This window comes from Festucalex cinctus, chromosome 10, assembly GCF_051991245.1.
Source record: "Festucalex cinctus isolate MCC-2025b chromosome 10, RoL_Fcin_1.0, whole genome shotgun sequence".
NCBI lineage: Eukaryota > Metazoa > Chordata > Actinopteri > Syngnathiformes > Syngnathidae > Festucalex > Festucalex cinctus.
In genome coordinates, this window is record NC_135420.1 from 10,861,143 (window position 1) to 10,886,542 (window position 25,400).

At 38.5% G+C, this 25,400-nt stretch overlaps 1 protein-coding gene across 4 annotated transcripts in view; it reads left to right on the forward strand.

Annotated features, from left to right (window-relative positions):
* The window catches only part of csnk1g2b (casein kinase 1, gamma 2b), a 39,963-nt gene extending 14,655 nt beyond the window's left edge, over window positions 1–25,308 (forward strand). Inside the window, exons 3-12 of one of the 4 annotated variants that reach the window (XM_077533474.1) lie at window positions 9,245–9,314; window positions 13,450–13,598; window positions 14,083–14,317; window positions 15,255–15,340; window positions 16,561–16,645; window positions 16,717–16,865; window positions 19,746–19,829; window positions 22,166–22,267; window positions 22,877–22,983; window positions 24,154–25,308. In XM_077533474.1, coding sequence (XP_077389600.1) covers window positions 9,245–9,314; window positions 13,450–13,598; window positions 14,083–14,317; window positions 15,255–15,340; window positions 16,561–16,645; window positions 16,717–16,865; window positions 19,746–19,829; window positions 22,166–22,267; window positions 22,877–22,983; window positions 24,154–24,208 — 1,122 coding nt within the window. In that variant the 3' untranslated portion in view covers window positions 24,209–25,308. The remainder of the gene's footprint in view (window positions 1–9,244; window positions 9,315–13,449; window positions 13,599–14,082; window positions 14,318–15,254; window positions 15,341–16,560; window positions 16,646–16,716; window positions 16,866–19,745; window positions 19,830–22,165; window positions 22,268–22,876; window positions 22,984–24,153) is intronic. The other 3 variants (XM_077533475.1, XM_077533478.1, XM_077533477.1) reach the window with 3 other exon arrangements.
* The last annotated feature ends 92 nt before the right edge of the window (window positions 25,309–25,400 follow it).

Genomic DNA, 25,400 nt, shown 5'->3' on the forward strand with positions numbered 1-25,400 from the left:
GAATTGCCTAGTACCTGACGATTCGATTCGTATCACGATTCACAGGTCACGATTCGATTCGATACCGATTAATCCCGATACGAATTTATAAGTCGATTGTTGCGATTTTTTCCCATTCAAATTTAGAAAATACTATCAGTAAATTTGTACATGTACACTGTAAGATTTGTATGAATATATTTATCTAAAACTTGAGGCTTATAACCGTGAGCCACTGTACACAAACAGTTTGCAATCTGTTTCACATTTGAACAGCATTAAAATAAAAATATTAAGGCTTAATGTGCCGTTCATATAACATTCTTCCATGCTCAAGGTGGGAATCCTAAAAAAAAAAAAAAAAAAAAAAAAATCGATTCTGCCGATTATTGAATCGATTCGAGAATCGCGCGATGTAGTATCGCGATATATCGCCGAATCGATTTTTTTTTTAACACCCCTAGTATCAACGCTACTGCTTAGGGACAGCATCTTTACATTATCCATAAATAGGCATTACGGCACTGCTCGGGGAGCGTGGATGTAAACATCACAATGTACACAGCAGTGTACCTTCCTTGTATACTAGTTTTACTACCGAATGGTATTTTTCCTGAAGATATTTGTTTTATTATATTTAGGGCCCGAGCAGCGACCGCTGCGAGGTCCCTATTGTTTTTGTAAAAATTCTTCTTTTTCTTCTTCTTCTTCTTCTTCTTCTTCTTCTTTATTCTCCGCAAACGATCGTATTTTTGAGGACCTTAAACATTTACGAAAACTCACCGAAATTTGCACACTCTTCGGGCCCGGCGAAAAATGTGATATTCTGATGTTGTCATAACAACGAGACTCTATAGCGCCCCCTAGCATAAAAAAATAAAAAACAATCCCGGCACGTTTGACCTAGAGCTACGAAAATTGGCAGGCACTTGTAGCACCCCGGGACGCACAAAAAGTCAATTGGGACCATGTAGCAAAAATGTACAGGAAGTGAGCTATGAATTTTTGAATGTCCAATTTTGGCCCATTTTTGCACATTCACTGTGGTCATCCTTTTCCCCCCTTTGCAAACAGTTTTAATCCGATTGACTTCAAACTTGACATGTATCATCTCAAGACCCGAGACAACAACTGGGCAAAATATCTTGACTTTTCGGAATACTATATGACGGGGGCGGGGCATCAAATATTGCCTTTCAAATTTAATTTGTCCCGAAAGAGCAAATGCTTAATAACTCCCATGTTCAAGCTCCATAAAATCTCAAACTTCTCATGCAACTTAATAGTCACGGCCTGAAAACATCTATTCAATGAAATTCAGTTATACATATAGCGCCACCTAGTGGTGACAATAAATGTCATACTTTACGTTTTTAGCTACTGTGCCAAGCTCGTTGAAGGGATCCAGTTGAAAATTGGTCAGAAAAGCCTTAAGATGTTGATCATGCCCCACACCGAATATTGTAACTTTTCGGCAAAGGGTGTGGCCGTTACAGTGCCGCAAAGTCTGAAGATTTTTCGTGACAATAAAAGTTGCTTTAACTTGACCCAGATGATCCTATCTTCTCAAAATTTCACACATTTGATGAGAGTCCAGCCCTTAACACATCTACGAACTTATATTTCATCTTACTGATAGCGCCACCTACTGGCGATTTTTTTTCTTACGAATTTTCTTCAACATTTTTCTCCAACCACGTTAACTGGACCTACCTCATATTTGCTCAGATGAGGGTTTCGGGCCTAATGATGTCACAACACGAAGTTTGTGAGTTTTCGCGAATCGCTGTGGGCGTGGCTAAGCGCTGTTCGCCAAGAAAACAACGCCGGTTTTAAGGGCCTAAACTAGCACAGAAACACATGAAACTTGGCACACACATCTGGCCTGGAAAAATGAGCAATATTTTATCGTGTATTGTGCTATTTTTACAAGAATTACTCAATAGCGCCCCCTAGAATTTTTTAACGAAGCAGCCCCGGTTGTACGTTTAAGCAAGATCTTTGGAAATTTTTAGGTGTATGAGGGAGCCCAAGACCTACAAAAAAAGTCTCTTGGACCTATATGCTAAAATGAACAGGAAGTGAGCGACGAATTTTTGAATGTCCTGTTTTTTACGATTTTAGCACATTTACAGGGGGCATACTTTTGCCCACTTCTCCTACACGTTTCATCCGACTGACTTCAGACTTGACCTGGACCATGTCAAGACCATCTTGACTTTTCGGACTACTATATGATGAGGGCGGGGCATCAAATTTTGTGTTTCGTAATGAAAAAGGATATGCTTAATAACTCCCCGGTACATGCTCCAAAAAATCCCAAACTTGACCTTTATGTTTATAGTCAAAGCCTGAAGGTATCTCTATGACAATATTCAGTTATATATGCAGCGCCACCTAGCCCTTGAGGCGTGAAAAAAAAATACCCCACTTACGGTATTTTTACATAAATTGTAAACTTATTCTAAGTGTGATAACTAAGTCATTTATGAATATTCTTTTAGTTTCCACCACTCAAAATGTTCACTGGCATCAGACCGATCCAAATATACGTACTTTTTTATTTTGTTTTATTTATTTTTGATAGCCTCTATGGACAATAACAGCAACATTGTGCAATGAGTACGAGCGATGATGTGTATATATACTTTTACAAAAAATACAAATCAGGGCAAATCATTCCATAAAAATAAAAAAGTACACTGATTTTTGCAGATCTTAACATTCACCAAAACCCATTGAGCTTGATACACGCATCACACCTGGCAAAAAAAAAATCCACATTTCAAGGTTTATCATGCCATGTTAAAAGAAATTTTGCTCCAAATGTGCGAGTACCCCAACGTGCAAGTACCCCAACGTGCAAGTACCCCAACGTGGCCCGGGCTGCGAGGGCCCTTTATAGCTGCTCGCAGCTCTAGTTTATTTTGAATCTGTTTGTCACTCATGTTTGTTATGATTGTGAATGTTTAAAAAAAAATATATGTAAAAAATCTTTATTGAAAGAGTGATGAAATGTCGTGGTGATATTTTTCATTTCAGCCATATTGCCCATCCAACTTTTTTTGTTAATACCATTTCCGGACGAAACATCTGTTTGACTCTATGAGCAACAGCATGCTTTTGCAAACCTTCTCTAGTACAGTAGAGGAAACGCTAAGAAGGAACTTATTTGACATAACTTGTGTTAATACTAGTCTTTCCACACTCAGGATTTTTGTGGGTGATCACAAAGTTTAAATAAACAGATCCAATCAGAAGATTACCTTGTTCATTTTCTGTAGATATATACTTGTTTACAGTTGTTACTTTTCTACGCTCACACATTTGCCAATGTTTAACAATCTTTGCCATGCACCACAAAAAGTGATTAAAGTTATTTAGTAGAATGCATGGGTAAGTAAGTAAATATATGGTTCAATTTTACGTATAGTTATAAAGGTCAGTTTTGGTTCTTCTCTGCTGTGATTGAGCAAATATCAGATTTAGCCTGGAAGACGACATATGAAGAGTTGGTTAATCCTCGGAAGATGATTGTTTGTTTATTTTCTATCCATACAAGTCTATGTGGTTGAAATCCTGAAAACGCTCCATAATCTTTGATGACATAATCGTGTATTTGTACGAACTTCAAGTGTTTGCTGCGAGAGGGATCCTTGAAATGGTGCATAACGTGTCATGAAAAACATTATCTCAGAGCTGTTGTACAAGCTTTTATCCTTCTAGAGCAATATTTGTTGGCATGAATATTATCAACAAATCAGTAAGCTTTTTAAATGGTGTAACATCAGCCAGTGTTAGTCTGCTGTTACTATTTTCTGTACGGGCCTGTTGCTGCACTTTTGTGATCCGACTTGGCTCCTAATCAAAGAGAGTTGCTGCAAGAGTGGAGTGGACTGTTGCTTTTTTAAGTCACTTTTGTCAACTGTGTTATCCTTCCATCCAACCATACTAAAAAACAGCAATGTGCCTGCCTATGATTCACAACCAGTCAAGTTAAGCACAGGGCCGAAACATGTTGGTGCCTCAATGTCTTAACATACATGGCCTAATACACACACATGTATTTTGTACCAACCTGCTGTGGTGTGGAACAGCTGAGATGGAGAGGTTAGCGCAGCAGCGGGTCAGACAGGGAAGGACCCTTCTGGCCTGTTGGTCAGCTGCCATGGACACAGGCCAGCATTGTTGGTGAAATACTGCTCTCTTAATGGACACACCACAGGTTAAATATGTAAACCATAGTGTATGTGTTTGTTAAAAAGGGGATTCCATCACATTGCATCAGAAAAAAAAAATGCAGTTCATTTAGAAATATCAGCTATAGGTCAAGGAAAAGTGGTTGATTAATACATCAATGTTTATCATAACAGTTCCTTGACACTTCGCAAAAACAAAAAAACAAAAATGGCCCAGTTGGGCTTCGTCAAAGGTTGGGATGACATCAGAGCAATTTGGGCGCTTTATTTCTGACATCATTACCACATAATTGCAGCTGTTTGGACTGAATAAAGTAATAACTCAACGATCGCTAGTGAGCAACACATTTGTGCGGTAATAGTGTTGAGGCATTGCCAGCATCTTTGTAAAAATCCAATCGCATTGGTTTCGCCATATTCTGCTCACAAACTTTAGGGGTTATATTTGTTTACTAAGCTAGACGCCATGTTGTATTACACTACCACCACAAAAAGTCCCATTATTGATTTTAACACCTCATCATTTCAGTTGTAGTTTATTTCTCTAAGCCCTTTGATATGTAAACATTAATTTGATGGCATGTCACAAACTTTAGCAAACATTTGATGTTGCTTTTTTTGAGAAGGATCAAGGTTACATGACAGCCCAGTTCTATTTGTCCTAAAATCATGTGTAGCTCTGCTATGTCAGAGCGTGGCCCTCATTTCATTTCCTTTCATCCTGTGAGCAGATCACAAATGTGATATTTGCAAGCGCTGAGAAAAATCCTTGTCAAATGCAAAGTTGTTACATCAGACGCTCGCAGCTTGGCTCTGGTCATTTACACAGCCATAGCTTAGTCCATCTGCTGGAAATAGAGATGACTCTTAAGTAGGCTCCATAAAGCTGCCATAAGCCTCTGTTTCCCATTGTAAGCTGTTTTAAATGGTTCTACAGTGGTTTGACCCGTCATTTATATTGTCCATGTTCATAGGTGGTGGTGGTGGTGGTGGTGGTGGTGGTGGTGGTGGGCAGGGGAGTGATCACAGGAGCAGAGCAGTTACTTGCTTCGCCTCTCAGGCTGGTCACGTCTTCATCTCGCAGGCTTGCACTCTACTGCATTACTTGCTCTTCCTGCTCTGCTTATAGTTTCTTTCTGTTATCGCTTTTGGGACTCTTATGCATGGACAAAAAGCCTGTGGATATTTCTCTTATTGCCAAGCTCTAGCAGCAACCATGATTGACGTCTTTTGACGTCTTTGAGATCAACCACTAATTTTGTTAATTTTGTAATTTTTTTTTTTTTATAATAACCCCCAATGTTTTTTACACATATTGAAATATGTCTCTGACTGACACCTAAAGCTCGTATCTCACTGAGCGGTGCAGGCTTGCGAGTGCTGTTTTGTTTCCCAGCAGGCTTCGTTCAATGTTTCAAAATCATGCAAAGACGCTCAATAGACACTCTCAAACCCTCTTTATATGCTCAAAACTGTTTTTCTTGTCACAGAAAAATTTTGTGTTGAAAATTTATTTTACTCAACTGCACGTCGAGTCGGTGCTTTTTCAATCATTTTATTGAACAAATTATAAGAAAATACAGGAAGCACAAGCACGTTCTACCTTCAAACCTTGTATTACGATTAGAATGAAACCGAATGACCAAACTGAATCAAAATTCTCCATATTAACACCTAAATCGGAATAAAAAGACAGGGGCAGTGTATTCCTTTTGCCAATCTGAACAGATGTAATGTATTTGGTTCAATCAAAATAACATATCGCACGCGTTATCCCTCGGGATGACATGCATCATATTCTTGTTTATGTCCCATTGCTGTAGCATGGTTTTGAAAGCCTGGTAGATCTCTGTTGCTGTGTGTGAACCTGACAACATTTGTCAACGCAGTATGGTCTTTGGCATTTTGTTGTCCTCGTCCAACCATTCTGAGCATACTCACTAGGATTATGTGAGACGTCCATGGTAAAACTGATGTCCCGCACGATTTTTGTCAGAGAATGAACATGTGTAGTGACAACATTGTAGAATTCTGGTAAAGACGTGTCATAAAAAAAGCCCACTCAGGTAATGGCCACGTCATATTAACCTGCTGCGGTATGCAGCAGATGCTTCGGCCTTGCCGGTATTAAAGGGACAGTAACCAGACTGATGTTAGTGAATTTGAGGGCGACTCTTTGTTATCGGTCCGGTTTTGTTGATAGCTACGGAAGAGGATTAGGGCCAGTGAAGAGAGAAAAAAAATGTTGGGTAGGATTCTCACTTTATTCTCAGAATTCTGACTCCAAAGTGAGAATTCTCATTTTAATCTCAGAATTCTGACTTTATTCTCAGAATTCTGACTCCAAAGTGAGAATTCTCATTTTAATTAGAGATGGGCCGATATTTGACATATTGGTACATATCGGTATCTGTCTGTTTTATTAATCTGACGGCCGATATGAGCGATCCATTTAAAACTCCGTCTTTTCGCTTCGAATGCAGCCCAGAGCGTCTCTGTCTGTTATGGAGTCCAACTCCAGCAATGTAACGCCCTTAGCAGCATTTGATTGGTTATCCGTGCAAAAGCCAGAACCAATCAGTAGTGTATGCCGTGTATCACAGTAGCCGGTCACACACGCACCCACGGACACAACGCGAGAGACACATGCTTCGAAGGTAAGTTAAAAGAGAAGAGACTCCGCCGATCGTTTCACCAAGATAAGCTAAACACATTGAATTATGTTGTGTATTAAATGCACTATATGAATGGAGCTGCATTGCCTTGCATTGAATCCCCGCTAGCTAACAGTGGTGTGTTCAGCTTAGCATGTAGGCTAACACCCAGTAGCTAATTCGCTACTTGAACTACTCGGGGAGGGAATCACACACATTTTCACTGAATTAAGTAAACAATGTTTGTTAGAAAGGTTCCAAATATTAACAGTTGTCATTATTATATTGTCTAGTTCCATGTTAAGAGTAGAGTAATGTCATTATATTTACCTCTCGTGACGCACACATTGCATTCTGGGTCACGTCCACTACTTGTTGCATAGCGGTTATTATGCAGTGAGATGCCACAGTGACACTAAATAGCGTTTAGTTACTTTATATTGTGTTTATTTGTCGCACTGGTTTGCCATTGTGTGCCTTAAGCTTCGACGTCGATTTGATTGACAGCTCGTTGTGCACCTCGTTAAAGTCCGCTCCGTAACAAATTAAGTGTCTCAAACACCGTTTAACTACACGAACGTGTTGTGTTCTCTTCCGTATGTTTGGCATTAGTAGAGAAGTGCACTAAAGTATAGTGTGCTTATTTGCTCGTTTTGTCTCTCTTTTCACGTCATGTCTGCCGTCAGTTGGGACATTATGCTCTCAATGGATGCCACTAATATGTAACATCTACGGCCGTAGTCGGCTGCAATTAATGTTCAGTGATGTAATTTCGTTACGTGCATCATACTTTGAATAATGAGCTCATGTTTGGTGTGTTGTATAACTTTCTCGTGTGTTAGTAACTATTCATGTGGACAGCTAAGATAGTGCTTGTTAATGTGAATTAGCAATGTTGCAGCCTAGTTATTATTTAGACAAGTACATCTGTGCCATTAAGTGATACAGTACAGTACAGTAGTGAGAGAATAGTGTGCCCATATACACACACGTGTCTATAAGTGTAAAACACATTAAACAGCAGAAAGTGGCAGCGGTCCACCGCAACAATGTCTGTTTAACCAAGTTATTCTTACTATTATTATAACCAAATTATTTTACTCAACCCTTTTTCTGCGTTGATTGGGGCATCCTAAGTGGCAGTAAACTACATGATGAAGTGTCTTTTGACAGTTCTCTTGTAGAGAGGAGTAGCATGATATTGCTGTTCTCGATTTAAGATCCTCAGCTTATCAAAACTGTCTATATGGTAACAATAATTATAATAAGGTCTACAAGAACTGTATGGTGTTCAGGGATGAATAGTTTTTCTCATGGAATTTTTTTATTTTTTTTTGCTGTAGTAATAAGTAATGCCACAGCTGATGCACATTTTGAATGACAGGGTTCCTCCTATTACTTCAAAATATAAAAATATAACATTTATAGAATAAAACTACAAGTATCCCAAATGCTATAAAAGGTCATGTCACATTGGCCCCCACATTTAACTCCCCCCGCCACCAACGTCTTATTGCAGATAGAAGGATGTAAAATGAAAAGTGTAGTGTGAGAATCCATTGTAAAGAACGGTTAGGGTTTGCATTATTCAAAAATTTGGTGCCAACATTTTAACTTTTACTGCAAATGAATATCGGCTTCAAATATCGGTTATCTGCCTCCTTGACTACCGATAATCGGAATCGGTATCGGCCCTGAAAAAAGCATATCGGTCTATCTCTAATTTTAATCTCAGAATTCTGACTTTAGTCACAGAATTCTGACTTTTATGTGAGAATTGTCAAAGTGAGAATTCTGACTTTATTCTCAGAATTCTGACTTTAAAGTGAGGATAATAGTAGTAGCAGCACTAATGAAGTCAGTATGCTCACTTTGAAGTGAGAATTCTGACTTTATTCTCATAATTCTCACTTTTAAAAAAAGTCAGAATTCTGAAATTAAAGTGAGAATTCTTACTATACCACAGTACTGGATTAACTGTGGCACCGTGAGTGAAGTCTTAGAAAAGGAGTTAATTTGTGTGTATTCTGTCGTTCATGTTTGTCTATAATGCCCTTGTCAGCTTGCTGGTGTGGTTAATCAGATTACATTTTTAAGTTGTAAATCTGGAGCTAACTAAAGGCAATGAGCAATACTGTTTGTGTGAGTAGGTTGTTTATCAGCCATGCCATCACAAAAGCCTGCTGTTCACCAGCTGGAGCTGCTCTTGATCCTCTCACAATGACAACTTTAAACTCAAAAAGTTATTTTTAGCGATTAGAACACGTAAAACGCTTTTGTTCAGTTATGCATGCAAATCACATGACATGTACGGTGGTGGCAGTTTGCTTTAATTCAAGGTGATTTTTATTTGTATTTTTTCCTTACACGCTGTGCCATGTTTGATTCACAGTTTTTCTTATTTCTTTGCAGGAGCCAATAAAGTCCAGGGCGCCACAGCTCCACTTGGAGTATAGGTTTTACAAACAGTTGGGAAATTCAGGTAAGAAAAAAAAAATGTCGATTAACGATTACTGTTGGGAAATACAACTAGCAACACACAAGGGAGTCCATGTTGCCCAACAATACATTTTTCAGGAGAACATCATACATTGTGTGTCATTTATTTGATTATTTGCTATCCTTCATAACTCAGTGAGCCCGGCAACTAAGTGCATTTTGTATCTTATTTATTGACATGTGCCAGTTTCCAGTTTGGTCCTTCCTTGTGCTGGAGCAAAAGTCCTGAAAGGGGTTGTGGCACAAGGGCAGTCCTTGACTATTTATAGATGGCCCTCTACATGCTGTGTGGGTCATGATGGTGTGTTTACTCTGATAACTTCCTCAGTTGGTATCCTCTGTGTTTGTGATTGTGCCGCCAGCATAGATTACAGGGGAAATTCTCAATTATGCGTTGCTGATAATGTCCCACTTTTCCTTGGGTCTACTCTTTTACTAATAGCATCACTGATTATGTTAATCTTAGATGATTAATGCCCACACATAAGAGTGCCACTTATGGCTCCCCCTCATTGTTAATGGTTAGAATTAGCGTAAAGATTGTTAGTTGTAATATTTTGTGAACTAAATTGACAATATGCCACAGTAGGCTTCAAGAACTGTCATGTCAGCTTTGATGCTGCAGTAGTGTTTCTGAATGCATTTCATTGCGAGCCACTACTTTGACTTGCTTGGCCTAATACATGAGGACTGCAACAAAAGTGGGTTTTAACTGGAAAATGTTTTTTGATTGAAAAGATGTGAGACACTTTCATTTTCAACTGGAATCTGATGACTGAAGCAAGCAGTGATTTCAGAATTGATGAGCTCCCTCTGGGCTAATCAACAAAATGTTGTTCTACATGTAACATGTTCATATGTCTCTACTTTGTAGCTAAATTGACAGCATAAGTATATTGATTCTATCACATTGATTCCTTCTGTGCTAGGTAGGGAAAGTTAACTACTAAAGTTAATACTTTTAGTTGGACTGATTTCTTTAGAAATAGTCAGTTGTAGCATCAAATTGCAGTCTTCACCTTTATTAAATTTACTCAAATTTTCAAGTTAACATTCTTAACTGTCATACAAGTTTTGCTTCATGCAACTTTTTGAATAACAGAATTATGAATCGTAGTATTTGACTTTAGAGGTAATTAATGTTCATCGATAGTTCATTGAAAAAAAATGTCTTATTGTAGTGCGAGAACCCATTTTTAGTGGGTAGGGTGCCGCAGTTACATAATTTGATATTAACCCCCCCAATAACACACACACTGTTCACCTGAAATTATTTTTGCACGCCATTGCAAATTATTTGAATGCACACTGATCTTGTGGATTTGACTCTATATTTGGAGTATCTTTAGCCTGGTCTAGATGCATCCAAGAAGTTTGGTAGTTGAGTACTTTATTAATCCTGCAGGAAATTCTTGAACGTCTTGAGCAGTGGGTCATGTTTTGAAGTGTTTAAAACGAATGACTCAATTAAGCCTACTTTTATCTAGGGAGTAAGAAACATTTTATTACTATGACACTTTATTTACGGGGTCCTCAATCTGTCATTGTTTACAACACGCTGTGCCGATATTCAACCTTTCTTTTTCAAATTGTTTGTCTTTGGCAGAGCAAATGCCTCTTTTGTTAAAACATGCCTGCAGCTTTTGGCCTTATCGGACTTTGGTCATATGTTTTTGTTCCTGCCACACTTTTAACCTCCAAAGGCCTCTAGAAAATTCAGCTTTTTACAGTAGTTTAAAGATCCAGTGATGCAGCGCTGGTGATTTGGTAGCTTGACAATCAATTGTTCCTGTTATTTTTCAAAGTCTTTGAGGTCTCATTTTTCTTGCCACTACATGAATCTTTGCGAGGAAAATTGTGTGATCTTTGATGCGTTTATCTCAACTTCTGTACTAACTGAAATAATGATAATAATGTTGCCTTAATTCACTGTTCTTGTTGATATCATGCATACATGGATAAAGACAGTGTGGTTTCAGGCAGATAAAACAAAAATATTGCCTTTAAGCTTCTCTAAAATTAGCAATATCATTTTAAAAGCTGCAAATAGCATTCTTATGTTTCTTTCATTTTGTCAGTCGAGCCGCAGTCCAAACAAGCCAGGCCATTGATCTTATTTCAATTCAGGGAGGACATCTTCTGAGCATTTGGCCTAATGGAAGTCACTTATCTTCATCCTCTTCCTCTCTCCATAGTCTAAATGTTTAATATGCATTCACTCCCTTCAACTCCTCGGCTCTCTGGCCATCTCCTCTTTTTCCCAGTCCCTCTCATAGCTGACCCTCAACTTTGACATTTCACTGTACAGCAACATTGTCTTCAGCTGCCATGATGCAGCCTGATAAGGCCTGCAGTAGATACAATAGGTTGAATTGTCTCCAATAATGGCAATAGGGGCAGAGCACCACTGATGGTTGGTTTGGCACGAAACTCAAGTCTTTTCTTCACGACAAAAAAAAAAAAGAATGAGGTTTTTTTTTTTTTTTTTTTTTTTTTGCTGCGTGTTTGGCTTTTAAAATACAAAGTGTGTCCTATTAAATTGTATCACACGGGATAATCGTATTGCTGTTTGTTTTACTCTTCATGAAATCTTGATAAGGGGGAGAGACTTTTTCCCTATTACTTTTATGATGCTATGTATTTTCAAAAGACATTGCTCGAGGCAATATAATGTTACCGTAGAATGCGGTAGGTAGACAGCCATCTAACTGCTCACATTCAGCATCCCCGTGTTCATTCACTGATTTTCTTTTGTGATGACTATGCTTTGAATGCCCTCTAGATTTAGCCAAGCCTTCAAGAGTCAGCTTCCCACTGACCTCTTGTGTCATGGGCTTAATTTCCTGTAAAATCTTAAACAGAAATTATGGCAAGTTTTTGAAGAAATCAATTTCTGTGTTAACGCTCAGCATAGCGTATGTGTTCTGTAATACGCGTGTTTCATTCTTTTATTAAAGCAAAATAGCAAATGAGACCTATTTGTTTTTTCTCTATTGCAAATCAGCAATGTGTGGACTACACTCTTATCTGTGATAGTGATGTCTTTATTTGACACCCACTGTTTTTACATCTGTCTTATATCCCTCTCATTGAGATTGATTTCCACAAAGGGCTCAGTTCAGTTCAGCTTGGACTGGTAAACCCCAATCTGTCTTGTCTGCTAGCTGGATCACAATAACCACTTCAAGAAAGTAAATGCATGGCATCATACCAGCACAGCACAATAGTGTAACCTGCCAAAAAAAAGAAAAAAAAGCTAAACTGAAAACAAAAAAAAATTCCCCTCAAGTTGTAGCACAAAATTTGACATTCTCTGTTGACCAATTCACAGGAGGCAATGTGTCTATCTGGATATTATTTTATTAGTTACGCAAAATGTTAGGTGCTCCACTGAAAAAAATTCACAGGAACCGCAGTGTTTGTTGGAAACAGGGCTTGGCAATCTCATACAACACATCCATGCTGGTTAATCATTTATGCAATATCTCATGGCTTGTGCATGGTTGTTACATCGAGGCTACGGTGACCCACATTACTGTAGACGTTGACTACCCTGAAAAGGGCCGTGATTTTTTTATTTTTTTTTGACTGATTTTCTAAAGCGGGCTCTGAGTGTATTGTCGTAATAGTATTCTACACGTCAGTACAAAATGGGGTGTGGTGGTGTCAAGTAGCAAATGTATCAGAGCTTCAGCTAATGATATGCGCTTGACCTCCACTGATGTTTTACATTTTCCCTTCCAGTCAGCCACGCCTTTTCCTGACAGACCTGTTGAAGGAAGCAAACAAGTGTTCTTTATTATTGCTGCGTTCATACTTTTTCCCTATCGGTGCACAGGTGCAAATTGGTCATTCCTAATCCTTCCACATAGGCCAATAACTGCACAAACATTATTTGCGTCTTCATCAACTTAAAATTGATGATGTAAAGTAGGATGTTTGTGTCTTTATTTTTAGTTTTAGTTTTATAGACACACAGTGTTTGAAAACCTCACAGTTGTGAATTTGAATGGTGTCCAAACTAAAAACATAACTTTTTCAATTGCCATTTTAAGGGTAAAGGATTTTCTCCAAGATTCTTTAAAATAAAATGCATTTTTTTGTGCATCTTCCCACAGAGGGAATTCCGCAGGTGTACTACTTTGGTCCATGTGGGAAATACAACGCTATGGTGTTGGAGCTGCTTGGGCCCAGTCTAGAGGACCTGTTTGACCTTTGTGACCGCACCTTCTCCCTCAAGACCGTCCTGATGATAGCCATACAGCTGGTAAGGCTGGACCTTCTGGCACATAAACAAAGCTTGCATACACATGTGGACTAAATTGTTTGTAAACCTCTTAAAGGGGAAGTCAAGTCGAAAATCTTTACAATATGTTCTATTCGTCACCACGAGTCTAAGCACAGCATTTGGATTATTATTGTGTTTGTGGAATATGAATTAAGCAGCAAAATCCACCTTTTGCCATTTGGTGTCAGGTACCATCAATTTTGTCCACCCATGTATATCATTATTTAAGCACTATAATAACAATATAAATATTTTTTTGTGACACACCTTTAAATAACTCCAATGAAGGAAGCATTAATCTTAGAATATTGAGATAGTAAATGTTTAACTCCAGAAGCTGAAAAAAAAAAAAAAAGTTCAAGTGAAATATGTCCTTACATAGTGTCAGCATTGAAAACAAACAGGGAAACTCAGTGACTGAAGTTTCTAAAACACTTTCTCATCTATTTGGCATCTCATCTAGATAACGCGGATGGAGTATGTCCACACAAAGAGTCTGATATACAGAGATGTGAAGCCGGAAAACTTCTTGGTTGGGCGACCAGGAAGCAAACGACAGCACACCATCCACATCATCGATTTTGGTCTGGCCAAAGAGTACATAGACCCCGAGACCAAAAAACACATCCCATACCGGGAGCACAAGAGTCTAACTGGAACGGCACGCTACATGAGCATAAACACACACCTGGGAAAAGGTGAGTGAGAATATCATCTTCGTTCTCTTTTATGCGTAAATCTGTTCTTTAAAGTATGCACAAATTAGTTTGGGATCAGGGCTTAAACCCTTTTTAAATTTAAAAATTACTCTTATTTTTTTTAGACAGTAAAGAGGGTCGTTCGTACCAGTCAAAAAATGCATTATGAAGAAAAGAAAAAAACATTAGTCACTTTGGAGTATAAGTGAAATTTTGGGGGAAATTTGTTTTTACAAAAACCGAGACCAAGAACAATACAGCTCGGACTTGCCCCCAAAATCTCTTTTTCCTAATCGTGGATGCGTTGAGAAATATTGGAAACTCAGAACATTGTTAACTTCAAATGTGCCGTTTGGTTATTCAGAGTGCTAAAAAAAAAAAAAAAAAAAGCGTGCCGGAGCCTAGTGCGTCCAGGCATCACAAAGAAAGGAAATAAAGTATGTTTCAAGCATAAGCTGCTAATTGCTATAAAACATAAGGCTGTGTTCCGAAATTAATGCACGCTGCCTTTTTTAACACCCACACTTTCAGAGTGGTGTCAGGGCATCAAAGTGAATTTCTGAACGCAACCTATGTTGATGGCAGCGAAGGAGTTCTGGTTGGACAAAAGTTATGCTTCTAAATTTTAGTTTAAAATTTCTTAACTCAACTTGAATCCCACGTTGCATTGTGGCCTAAGGTAGAATCCTGGTCGGTTATTGACCCTTTTCCTAATGTAAATAGTAAATCCTGGTTGTAGCGGACGCCACATGCTAGACTAAACCAAGTCTTGTTTTCCTTCCACGCATATTTTTAACTAATTAGCATAGACCCCCCCAAAAAAAAGAAAGAAAAGAAAACTGTTGAATTGCTCATCACTGGCTGGGCACCACTGTCGTGAATGAATGAAAACCTATTGCATAATGGGACACCATTTTCTTCATGTTGTCATTTTCAGAGCAAAGTAGGCGGGACGATTTGGAGGCCTTGGGTCACATGTTCATGTACTTTCTTCGAGGTAGCCTCCCTTGGCAGGGCTTAAAGGTATAGTACTGCATTGTTTCCTACGCACCAGAGATTTTACTTCTTTTTTTTTTTTCCTGCACTCCCCAATGCAATCTCTCGCATCTTTTATTGAGATGACATTGGAAAAACAACTCCATCCTCTCACAGAGATTTCAAGGTCTCCCCTTGTGTTTTATTTTTGGAGCCTGAAACCTAAGAAAGGACAACAAAGTCTCAGTCTCAAGTCTCACTTGTATGTGTTTTTATGCCTTAAATTTTAAGAAATACTTTGGAGGAAATTGAAGTGTGTTGTAGGCTGGTTACTGATAGAGCAGACAATAACAAGAATCTACTCAGAAATTGCTGTCTAATGGTGGATTTCTCACAAGGTATGATCCAAACGGTCTCGCTTGCAAATAATAAGGGTAGAGTGAGACATCTGAGCATTTGTTATGTGGGAGGAAGCCTGTTGTTGATGAATGTGAGGGATGGATGACTGTGGGGGAGGTTGCATGGCTCGGGCCAAGCCAAGTTTTCATCAATATGTAACATGGCAGCGAGCATAAATTACAATGACAGGGTATAGTGACCAGCTCTGGAATCGCAGTGTATCTACACACTCCCCTTGCCTTGGTTGCAATTGACTGATCTGATGATAGACAAAAAAATTATTTCTATGGAAGAAACCTGATCTCTTCATTTTGATTTCTCTTTAAGAACATAACCCTGCTATCAGGTTTTCATTTTTTTATTTTATTTCCTATGATTGATTAGTACATAATTGATCCTGGAAATGTGGATCACGACAATCTTCAACCATGAGACATACCATGTATTAGAACTTTGGGGGTGGTCATCCATTCCTTGCTGTCTTTACCGAATTCCCTTTAGGGCTCGCTCTCTTTACTGTACGCTACTTAATTTTTCCACTTTTATCCCGATGAAATTATCTGTCTGCAAAGATTTATTCTGCAAATACAAAATGGTTTGTTGACATTTGAAATGCGAAATTAGGTTCTTCTCCTCAAATTGAATGTTGCATCCAACATTTTAGACAAAATTGGTAAAAACAATACTTGAGGGATTTTTATCATTTTTAGAGTACTATAATATATTTTTGATTACCGTTGTTGACAGGTTTTGGTCTGTCTATTGTAGGACTAAAAGAAAACAGAATATGCTATTTTTTCCACACTTCCGTTATGGACCAGATAAATTTTCAGATTGATAATTATGCATATTTTCTCTTTCCTTTTTAGGCGGAAACGTTGAAGGAGAGGTATCAAAAAATTGGGGACACCAAACGAGCGACCCCGATCGAAGTGCTTTGTGAAAGCTTCCCCGGTCAGTGCAATCAAATGATTGTTGTATATCAATGTCTGTCTCTGTCGAGGCTAACTCCGCTTTCGATACAGAAGAGATGGCCACCTACCTGCGATATGTGAGGAGGCTGGACTTCTTCGAGAAGCCTGACTACGACTACTTGCGGAAGCTCTTCACTGATCTGTTTGACAGAAACGGCTATGTCTTTGACTATGAATATGACTGGGTCGGCAAATCCCTGGTGAGTGGCCACTAGTGTAGAAATTATGCATTATATTGGACTACATTTTTCTAGTATAACTAATCGGGCTGGACGATTATGGAAAACATAATCAGGATTATTTTGATTGAAATTGAAATCACAATTAATAAAATGATTATACATTGATTTTAAAACTTAATATTTTTTCAACTATTAAAACTCAACTACTCAAACTATGATCATAGCCCATTCATCCCTTCACATTGAACACTTTATTCTTGAACACTGTTATTTTTGTTAAGTATAACATAACCTTATAAATAACATACAGTATGAAATTCAAGCCTCTTGTATTTTCATTCTTCATTTTCTTACTTAAGCATTACATTATCCTCTTTATCATATTTATTTTATTTTATGTTATTTTCATGAGTCTGGTGACTTAGTGGGCTAACCTGGGACCTCAGAGATTATATTTTTTGCTTTGTCATGTGGAAATGCTAATTGGTATGACCAAAAAAATTAGTAATTGGATGTTTGTATCCTTGGAATTTGAGGAAAGGTAAAAATGTGACTCCTTGAAAACGCATCTTTAAATATGACTTAAAGGACAGCAGGAAATTAAATTACCAAGAAAGTAAAAATAAGAATACTGTATACTAAAATTGCAATTGAAAACAATTACTGGGTTATCTGCGTATTTTGGCCTTTTAGGAGCAGCGTTGTGCCGTGCATCCATGGTAGAGAACAGTGAGAACAGAAGAAAGTTGCGGTTGAATTCTATTAAAATAACTTGTTTTTCACAAATTGTGAATAATTCATGCCTTTGAGTCATGTTACCTGTGGGTATGCGTTTCCACTAGGGGTGGGAATCTCTGACATGAGGCCGATTCGATATGTATCTCGATACACACGTTGCGATTCGATTGAAAAACGATTATCTTTCAGAACAGAACGGTTCGATTAAGTTTGGGACCAATACAATTTTCGATTCGATACAATTAATTTCAATATTCAAAACTTATAGTGACATTTGTTGCTTGTAAACATTAATCTTAAAACACCACAAATTTTTACAGTATCTACAAATGTGTAAAAAAAGAACAACAACAATGTCTTATATATTTTTATATATTGAATCCATTATTTAAATGGACCGGAACAAAGGGCTGGGCGGTATGACTGAAAAATGTATCAGTTTAAATATTTATTAGTTGTTATTGACAGTTATAATTGTTTTTTGTTTTTGTTTTTTTAATTCAAAATCAGGATCAGGAAAACAAAAGGCTGATAATTCAATTTGAAATATAAATATTTAACCTTTAAAAAGACACCAACACAATTAAATAGAATATGTCCACATTGTGAAGTATTTCAGAAACATAAATTTAAGACATGAAATAAACCTACCGTCCAGCCAAAAGAAATATGAAGCCACCTTATGGAACAATAAATCTATCAAACACATTTTAACAACTTAATATATCCAAAAATATTTCCAAAAGTGCCCTAACCTTTTTATCAACAATTTCTGTTTTTCACAATTTTTGTTTTTCTTTGCCATCACATTCATTTTTGGTTAATGTATGACATCTTTTTTTGTTTTTTTAATCTGAGACACGATGATGACCACGGAATCACTACTGTTTGTTTTGTTTTTTGGGCTGTCGTTCATTTTGAGTTTGATGACGTAATTGCGGGCACGTCTCAGTTCCCTGCTGCTCATGCTAGTTGTGTACATTGACAGGGAGCCACAAACTGAGAAATGAGATACTTGCAGTGTGCTTTTATCATAGCTGGTGTGTTGGCTGTGGGACATACCTGTGTCGTTTGAATCCATGCATTGGATCGTCACGGGCGTTATTCTTTTTGGCTCGCGCGCAGTACCAACGCCGGCCCGGGACATACAAGTGCACCGAGAGGACTCGATAGCCATGGGAAATACCGAGATGTACGGCACCGGCTTCTGCTAACTGTCTCCACTGTTGCATGTTGTCACTCGTTGTGCGCGCGCGCGCCGTGTCGCAAGCACGGCGTTGACGGTAGGCTCCCCCCAAGGTGCGTAACGTCTTTGCATTGTTTACAACATCCGGGGAATGAAGCGTCTCTGAGTGCTACTTTGCTAGCTCTCTGTAAACACGGAAGTAGCTTGAATAGTGCTGCTACTGAAATGTAAACAAAACAAGTAGAGCACGGTGCAGAACTCTTGCTATTGTTATGAAAACCATAAAGCCTCACTCGCAACCGATTCACAGCAACGCGATATCCGGTCCACAGCTTTACAAGCAATGTATCTAAGGATTCCCGGCGGATTTTGTATCGGTTGACAATTCTGCTACCGATACGGCCGTTTAGCTCCCCTTGACGACCGATGGTTCGGTCGAATCGGTTTTTTGTCCCACCCCTAGTTTCCACAGCATTTGTGTGTGAATATTCCTTATGCTAACATTGGAAAGGGATCTTCATTTACTTTTTTTTTTTTTGTAAATTAGCGATATTTTAAAAACGAGACATGTTTTGTATTAAAAATAGAGTGGATGTAAGTCGTCTTTCACGTGTTTCGTTTTACAGTTAGCTTCAACTAAGGTGTCATTAAAAGGCTAATAAAAGGATCCTCATGAATGGCAGAATCACATTGATTAGCTCCGGGGCTTGCTACAAGCAACATGGTGCATTCAGGTCCTTTCCCAACGTAGGAAACTTGTGAACGCACTACACCGTCCTACACATTAATCGTTTATTTCTTCAATTATTACATTTTAAAGCTCTAGAGAAGCCAAAATCCAAATCACGATAAAATTATCGTCCAGCCCTACTAACTAACCTGTATAATAATAAACCTGTATATTTTCCTACCTTTGTTATTCTGTGCTCCGTTTTCAGATGTTCTCCATTTGATTCTTTTTGTGTTTGTTGCAGCCCACACCAATAGGCCCCATCCCCAGTGACGCTCCCCTGCAGCCCAGCAGCAGGGACAAAGCACAACAGCAGACCAAAAACCAGGTGAGGTCACTCATTAGCAGTGTTGCATAATCAACACACACGCTTGCCAATCCACCAGTCGACTGACTGACCAACCAACCCAGTCATTCAAGTTCCTCTGCCTGATTGTTCTTGCTGTATCCAACTGTAAGCAACTTCCTTGAGAAAATGGCTGCCGCTCATTTCCACTTGTTTACCACACATTAATGCAGTGATGTTAAAAATGAGTCATTTGTTCCAAGTCTCCGTCAAGACGGTATGCATTTACCTGCACAGTCATGAGTTGAATTTTGCTGCACTAGCTGTCAACCAAATCACTGTTTTGGTGTTGAATTTATTTTTGATACCATGCCGCTCTAAGCTTCGATCATTGCATGCCTGAGTTGAAAATGCAGAGTGCATTGTTCATGCAAAACAGTACATGCTTAGTGTGTGACCAAGTTTGGACTGTTTTCCCCCATTTTACCACTTGCCTTGTTAGCCTTAGTGGAATATTCATTTTAGAATGATTGTTATACAAAAAGATATTTCTGATAGACACAGATATGTAATTCTACATAATGAGTCCAAGTCATTATTTCCATGAAGGACACTAGTGTTAATTTCATCAGTGAAAGCTAAACAAAAATAATTTCGTCAACACACATTTTTCACCGGACTAAAACTAGACTAGACTAAAACGTTCATTAAAAAACAATAACTGCGACTAAATCAGTCTCCATTTTCGTCGGCCAATGAAAACGAGACGAAAATGTACTTCACTTAATAAAAACTGGACTAAAATCTGTGGACATTTTAATTCATGAACAAAAACGAGACGAAAATATGATTTCGTAAAATCTTGTTTATGCTAACCTGTCATTGTGATACTGTTATGGGACACACCCCCTGCACAAACACATGGGACAAGACGGTGTGGATTCACGGTGAACAGTTAAAATTAAAAAAACAAATACAAATGAAAGTAAATTATTATTATAATGTAACATTGAGACACGGTGAATGACTGGTTAGCACGTCCGCCTCCCAGTTCTGAGGACTCGGGTTCGAGTCCAGGCTCCAGCCTTCCTGGGTGGGGTTTGCATGTTCTCCCCATGCCCGCGTGGGTCTTCTCTGGGCACTCCGGTCTCCTCCTACATTCCAAAGACATGTATGGCAGGTTAATTGGGCGTTCTGGATTGTCCCTAGGTGTGCTTGTGAGTGTGGATGGTTGTTTGTCTCTGTGTGCCCTGCGATTGGCTGGCAACCAATTCAGGGTGTACCCCTCCTCCTGCCCAAATCTGGCTGAGATAGGCTCCAGCACCCCCCGCGACCCTTGTGAGGAATAAGCGGTCAAGAAAATGGATGGATGTATCATTAATTCAACGGCCATAACGTTCCAACAATAATGTTAATTTGACCGCTTGCTGCTTGCTAATTTAACTAGATCATAGCATGGAGCCATAATAGCCATTTGTTGATATACTGTCTTTGTGTGTCAAGTTTTTCCATCAATAAGATGAGAGAAAATTTTATGTGAAATAATTTTGGATCCCAAATGTTCAACATAATCTGCTGACAAAAAAAAAAAAAAAAAAAGGGCTTAAATGATTGTCCTGACTAAAGCTAGACTAAAACGTTGACAGTTTTGTTGACTAAAACTAGACAAATACAGTTATGTTTTCTTGGACTAAAATAAAGACTAAAATGCGAGATTTGTATTAGACTAAAAGTTAACTACATAAAAACAGGATAAGGTTGACTAACAAAAACTAACAAGCGTGATTTAAAGTGAGACTAAATGTAAAAATGTTGGATAAAATTAACAGTAAAGGACACACGGTTCAAGATTTTCCGGTTGGCTTCTTATATTGCTCTCGAGGAAACATTGTGACCTCTAACGCACCACCTCCACTAGCATGCACATTGCCTGTGGCTATAAACATCCTGATACAGTACAGCATCAAAATAGGCCAAGTGTAAATTGTCAAACTCTAGAAATTGACAGAACAACCTGATCGTGCATAGCTGTGTCTATTGAATATTTCAGTACTAGTAAGTTTGATCAAGGCTGTTGTTTCTTTTACTCCTGCATGACTTTACAAGTGTGTTGCTCTGTGCGTCATATAAATTTTGCTTCCCTCTTCTCCTCTATTTAACATAGTTTGTCTTAACAAGCCTGCTTCTGCTTGGGAGATGTCTTCTGTAATTGTTTTGTTTCTTTTTTTTTTCTTTCTGTTGTTTTTACTCACCTACCCCACCTCTTCCTTGTTTCCCTCTCTCCCTCACAACTCTTCCCTCACCCCCCCCCTCGCTCCCACCACATTGACCCCCCCACCACCACCTGCGTCTTCAACCTTTTTTGCTAATGCATCAAGTCGCCTGAGCCAAAAGGAAGTGAGTCTCAGCCCACTCCCGTGACCAATAAGGAGACTTTGGGGTCGCACCTTACAGCTGAGCGGCTGGGGGGCTCCGTCCAGGTACTGCTGCTGCTACTGCTGCTGCTTGGATGGCTAGTTGCATGAAGCTGTATGGTTATGTGCGTGCTGTCATCCTTCACACACGTCACGCTGCCTGTGCTCTGTGCGTACGTTCCGCTGTCTGAATCCCTGTGCGTCTGTTCTGTTTGCTCTCACAGCAGCAATTGCTTCATCTGCTAATTGCCTGTTACGTGAGGGGCCGTGCAGAGATGACATCTAGCAGCGACTATCATGACATGATGATTTGGTTAGCTAAATGCAGGAGCTTTCTATACATGTAAAATAATAAATCACCACAATTTAAAATTCCATTGCCATTTCCCATATTTGCTTGGTATTTGGTAGAGCTCCTGAAATCAGAAGCCTCCAATTGTTAATGCTGCAACTCAATTATGCCACCCAGTGTTCGGCCAATAGTACTGCAGCTTTTACGCTTCTATGAAGTTGCTTTAGTTGGAGCCTTCCCAAGTTACTGCACAAATTAAAGATGGCTGCCAAATAAATATGAATATGGGCCTTTGAATTGTCACCCTGCAGCCAGTAGTTCTGTGTGCGTGTGTGACAGTTTTTTTTTTTTTAGCTCTTTGGTCTCTTTGTTTGCTCACGCAGGTGATGAGCTCAACAAATGGCGAGCTGAACACTGATGATCCCACAGCTGGACACTCCAATGCTCCCATCACTGCTCCCACCGAGGTTGAAGTGGCCGACGAAACCAAGTATGAGACCGCAAGTGGTTGTCCCTTACAAAACTCTGTTGCCTGTTGCCATATAAATAATGTATCGTGTAAAGTGGACCCACCGTGGGGATTCATTATTATGGAAAAAAATAAAATAATAATAATAAATAAAATGATAATAATAAAATGGTAAATAAATATATATTATACAAATAATAGAGCTATATTATTATTATTATTGTTATTATTATTATTATTATTATTATTATTATTATTATTATTATTAAATAAATAAATAAATAAATAAAACAAAATCATATTTCAAAACAGTTTTTTTTTTTTCCTTCATGGAGAATGCTATTGGAGGTTGCTCAAACAATAATGTACAATATACTGATTCTAAATCAGTTTTAGCATAAACCCAACATTCATAGTTTGAACTTAAATGCCACAATTAATTAACTTTTGTAAACATCTTGTAAACCACCCATCCAACATTCTGCCACTTGTGAAAAAGCACAAATCACAATAACATTTGGATGTAATAGAACATAAAAACAGCTTTTAATAATCCAGAAAATAATTCTCGATTTCATGATTTAGCAAACGTTCAACGATTCGATTTTTCAGAATTTTACTCACTTTATCAACATGTTTAAAAGTGAGATTGCTAACCTGGTTAATCCAGTGGAAGTGCTGATTTGTAATGTCTTTACAGATTTTTTTTATTTTTATTTTTTTTTTTTTTTTATGTGAAATAGCACACACATAACAAAGAAAAACTTTCCAAGTGTGAATCCTGTTCTCATCGTGTGGTGTACTCGATGACCAACATAGAACACCACACACATACAGGAATATATTGTTTCCAAAAATTGTGAGTTTCCTTCCGCAACACAGAAATCTGTGGTAATACCAAGACTGACCTCTGAGAGACAGCATTGTGCCACATAGGACATCCAAAATAAAATAGAAAAAATTCAGAGAAGAAATAGTAAAAGACAACATAGACAGACATTGCAGTTGCAAACTCTTGCATACAAACGCTCAAAATCATTTGCTCCTCTATTGTGTCAGTTTACCAATTATTGAAACGTGTGTACCCCACTGGAGTTAAATTATGGCGGTGAGTGTCCCCTCCAAAGCTATTGTGTATATACAAAAAAGTACGGATTGTTTTGAACCAAATGTCTTTTGGTTCTCCCCCAGGTGCTGTTGTTTCTTCAAAAGGAGAAAGAGGAAAGCCCTCCAGAGGCACAAGTGAACGAAGCGATTGGAGAGAACTTGAAACCTTGTTGTCACTGTCAAGTTTTAAATGGAAGCAACTACACAGACCCCCCCTGTCCTTTTCTCTGCCCAGCTTCCCCCTCACCTCTTTACCCCCCCCCCCCCCCCCACCCCCACTTTACTTCCTCCTCCCCCTCCACTTCCCTCCCGCCGTCCCTGCCCATGCTTCTATCGTTCTCGTTCTCAGTGCTCCCTGGCTGCTGATGTGCTAAAGGAATGTTGCAGTCATACTGACTCACAACAGACTCTGATTCCTTTATCAGCAGAAAACAAAACACTTATTACCTGCATTGCAAGGAGGGAGGGGGACAGGCGGGCTTGAGAAAAAGTTTTAAAAAGCTGTAACAATGAAACTGTGGCGTGAATATGAAAAAAGATACTGTTTGAAACAGTTGTTGTATTCTAGATTCCATAAAGAAGGTGTGTTGTTCCAACAGTGAGCTGTTGATCAGGGGGAACCATCAGAATTCTGCTCCTTATGAAATTATTGCTTTCCTTTTCTTCCTTTGGTGTGTGTTTTGGGATCAAAGTAAAAAGGAAAGGTGAAAATATGTTAAATCTGAGAGACACAGGAAGCTTTTCATCTATAACAAGATTTGGAGGATTTTTATGTATTTTTTTTTTCTTTTTTGTAATGGAATCCTCAGTTTTCAAAGTCAAATCTCTGATTTGAAGACTTATTTTTATGTTGTAGTGTTCTGGAGTTCCATTTTTCCTTCCTCTGGCTTTCTTTTTTGTCTGTCAACGTGGACTTTGTAGCACAGTCACTGGCCTCAGGTACTGTGGAAGATCGAGAGAAACAGATATTAAGCTCTCCTACTATTATTGCACTTTTGGGAAAAAAAACCCCCAGAAAACAATTACAGTGGAAACTAGGTTTGGAATTAACAATTACGAAAACAAAACTTAATAAAGACTGATCTAGGAAGAGTCCTTCACGACGCTTATATCTGAGTTATGGAAGAAAATGTTGATTTACATGGGGGAAGATGTCTTTCAATTTTTATTTCTTACATCAGAATAATTTACCAGGAAATCATAGTTTGTGCCTTTCTAAGTAAAATGTTTAAAGCTCAACGAGTGTCCCGCCATGACCTTTATGAAATATCTCCCAAATGTTTACAGCATTACTGTGTCAAATGTGTGGATGCATGTGTGCTTGCGTGCAC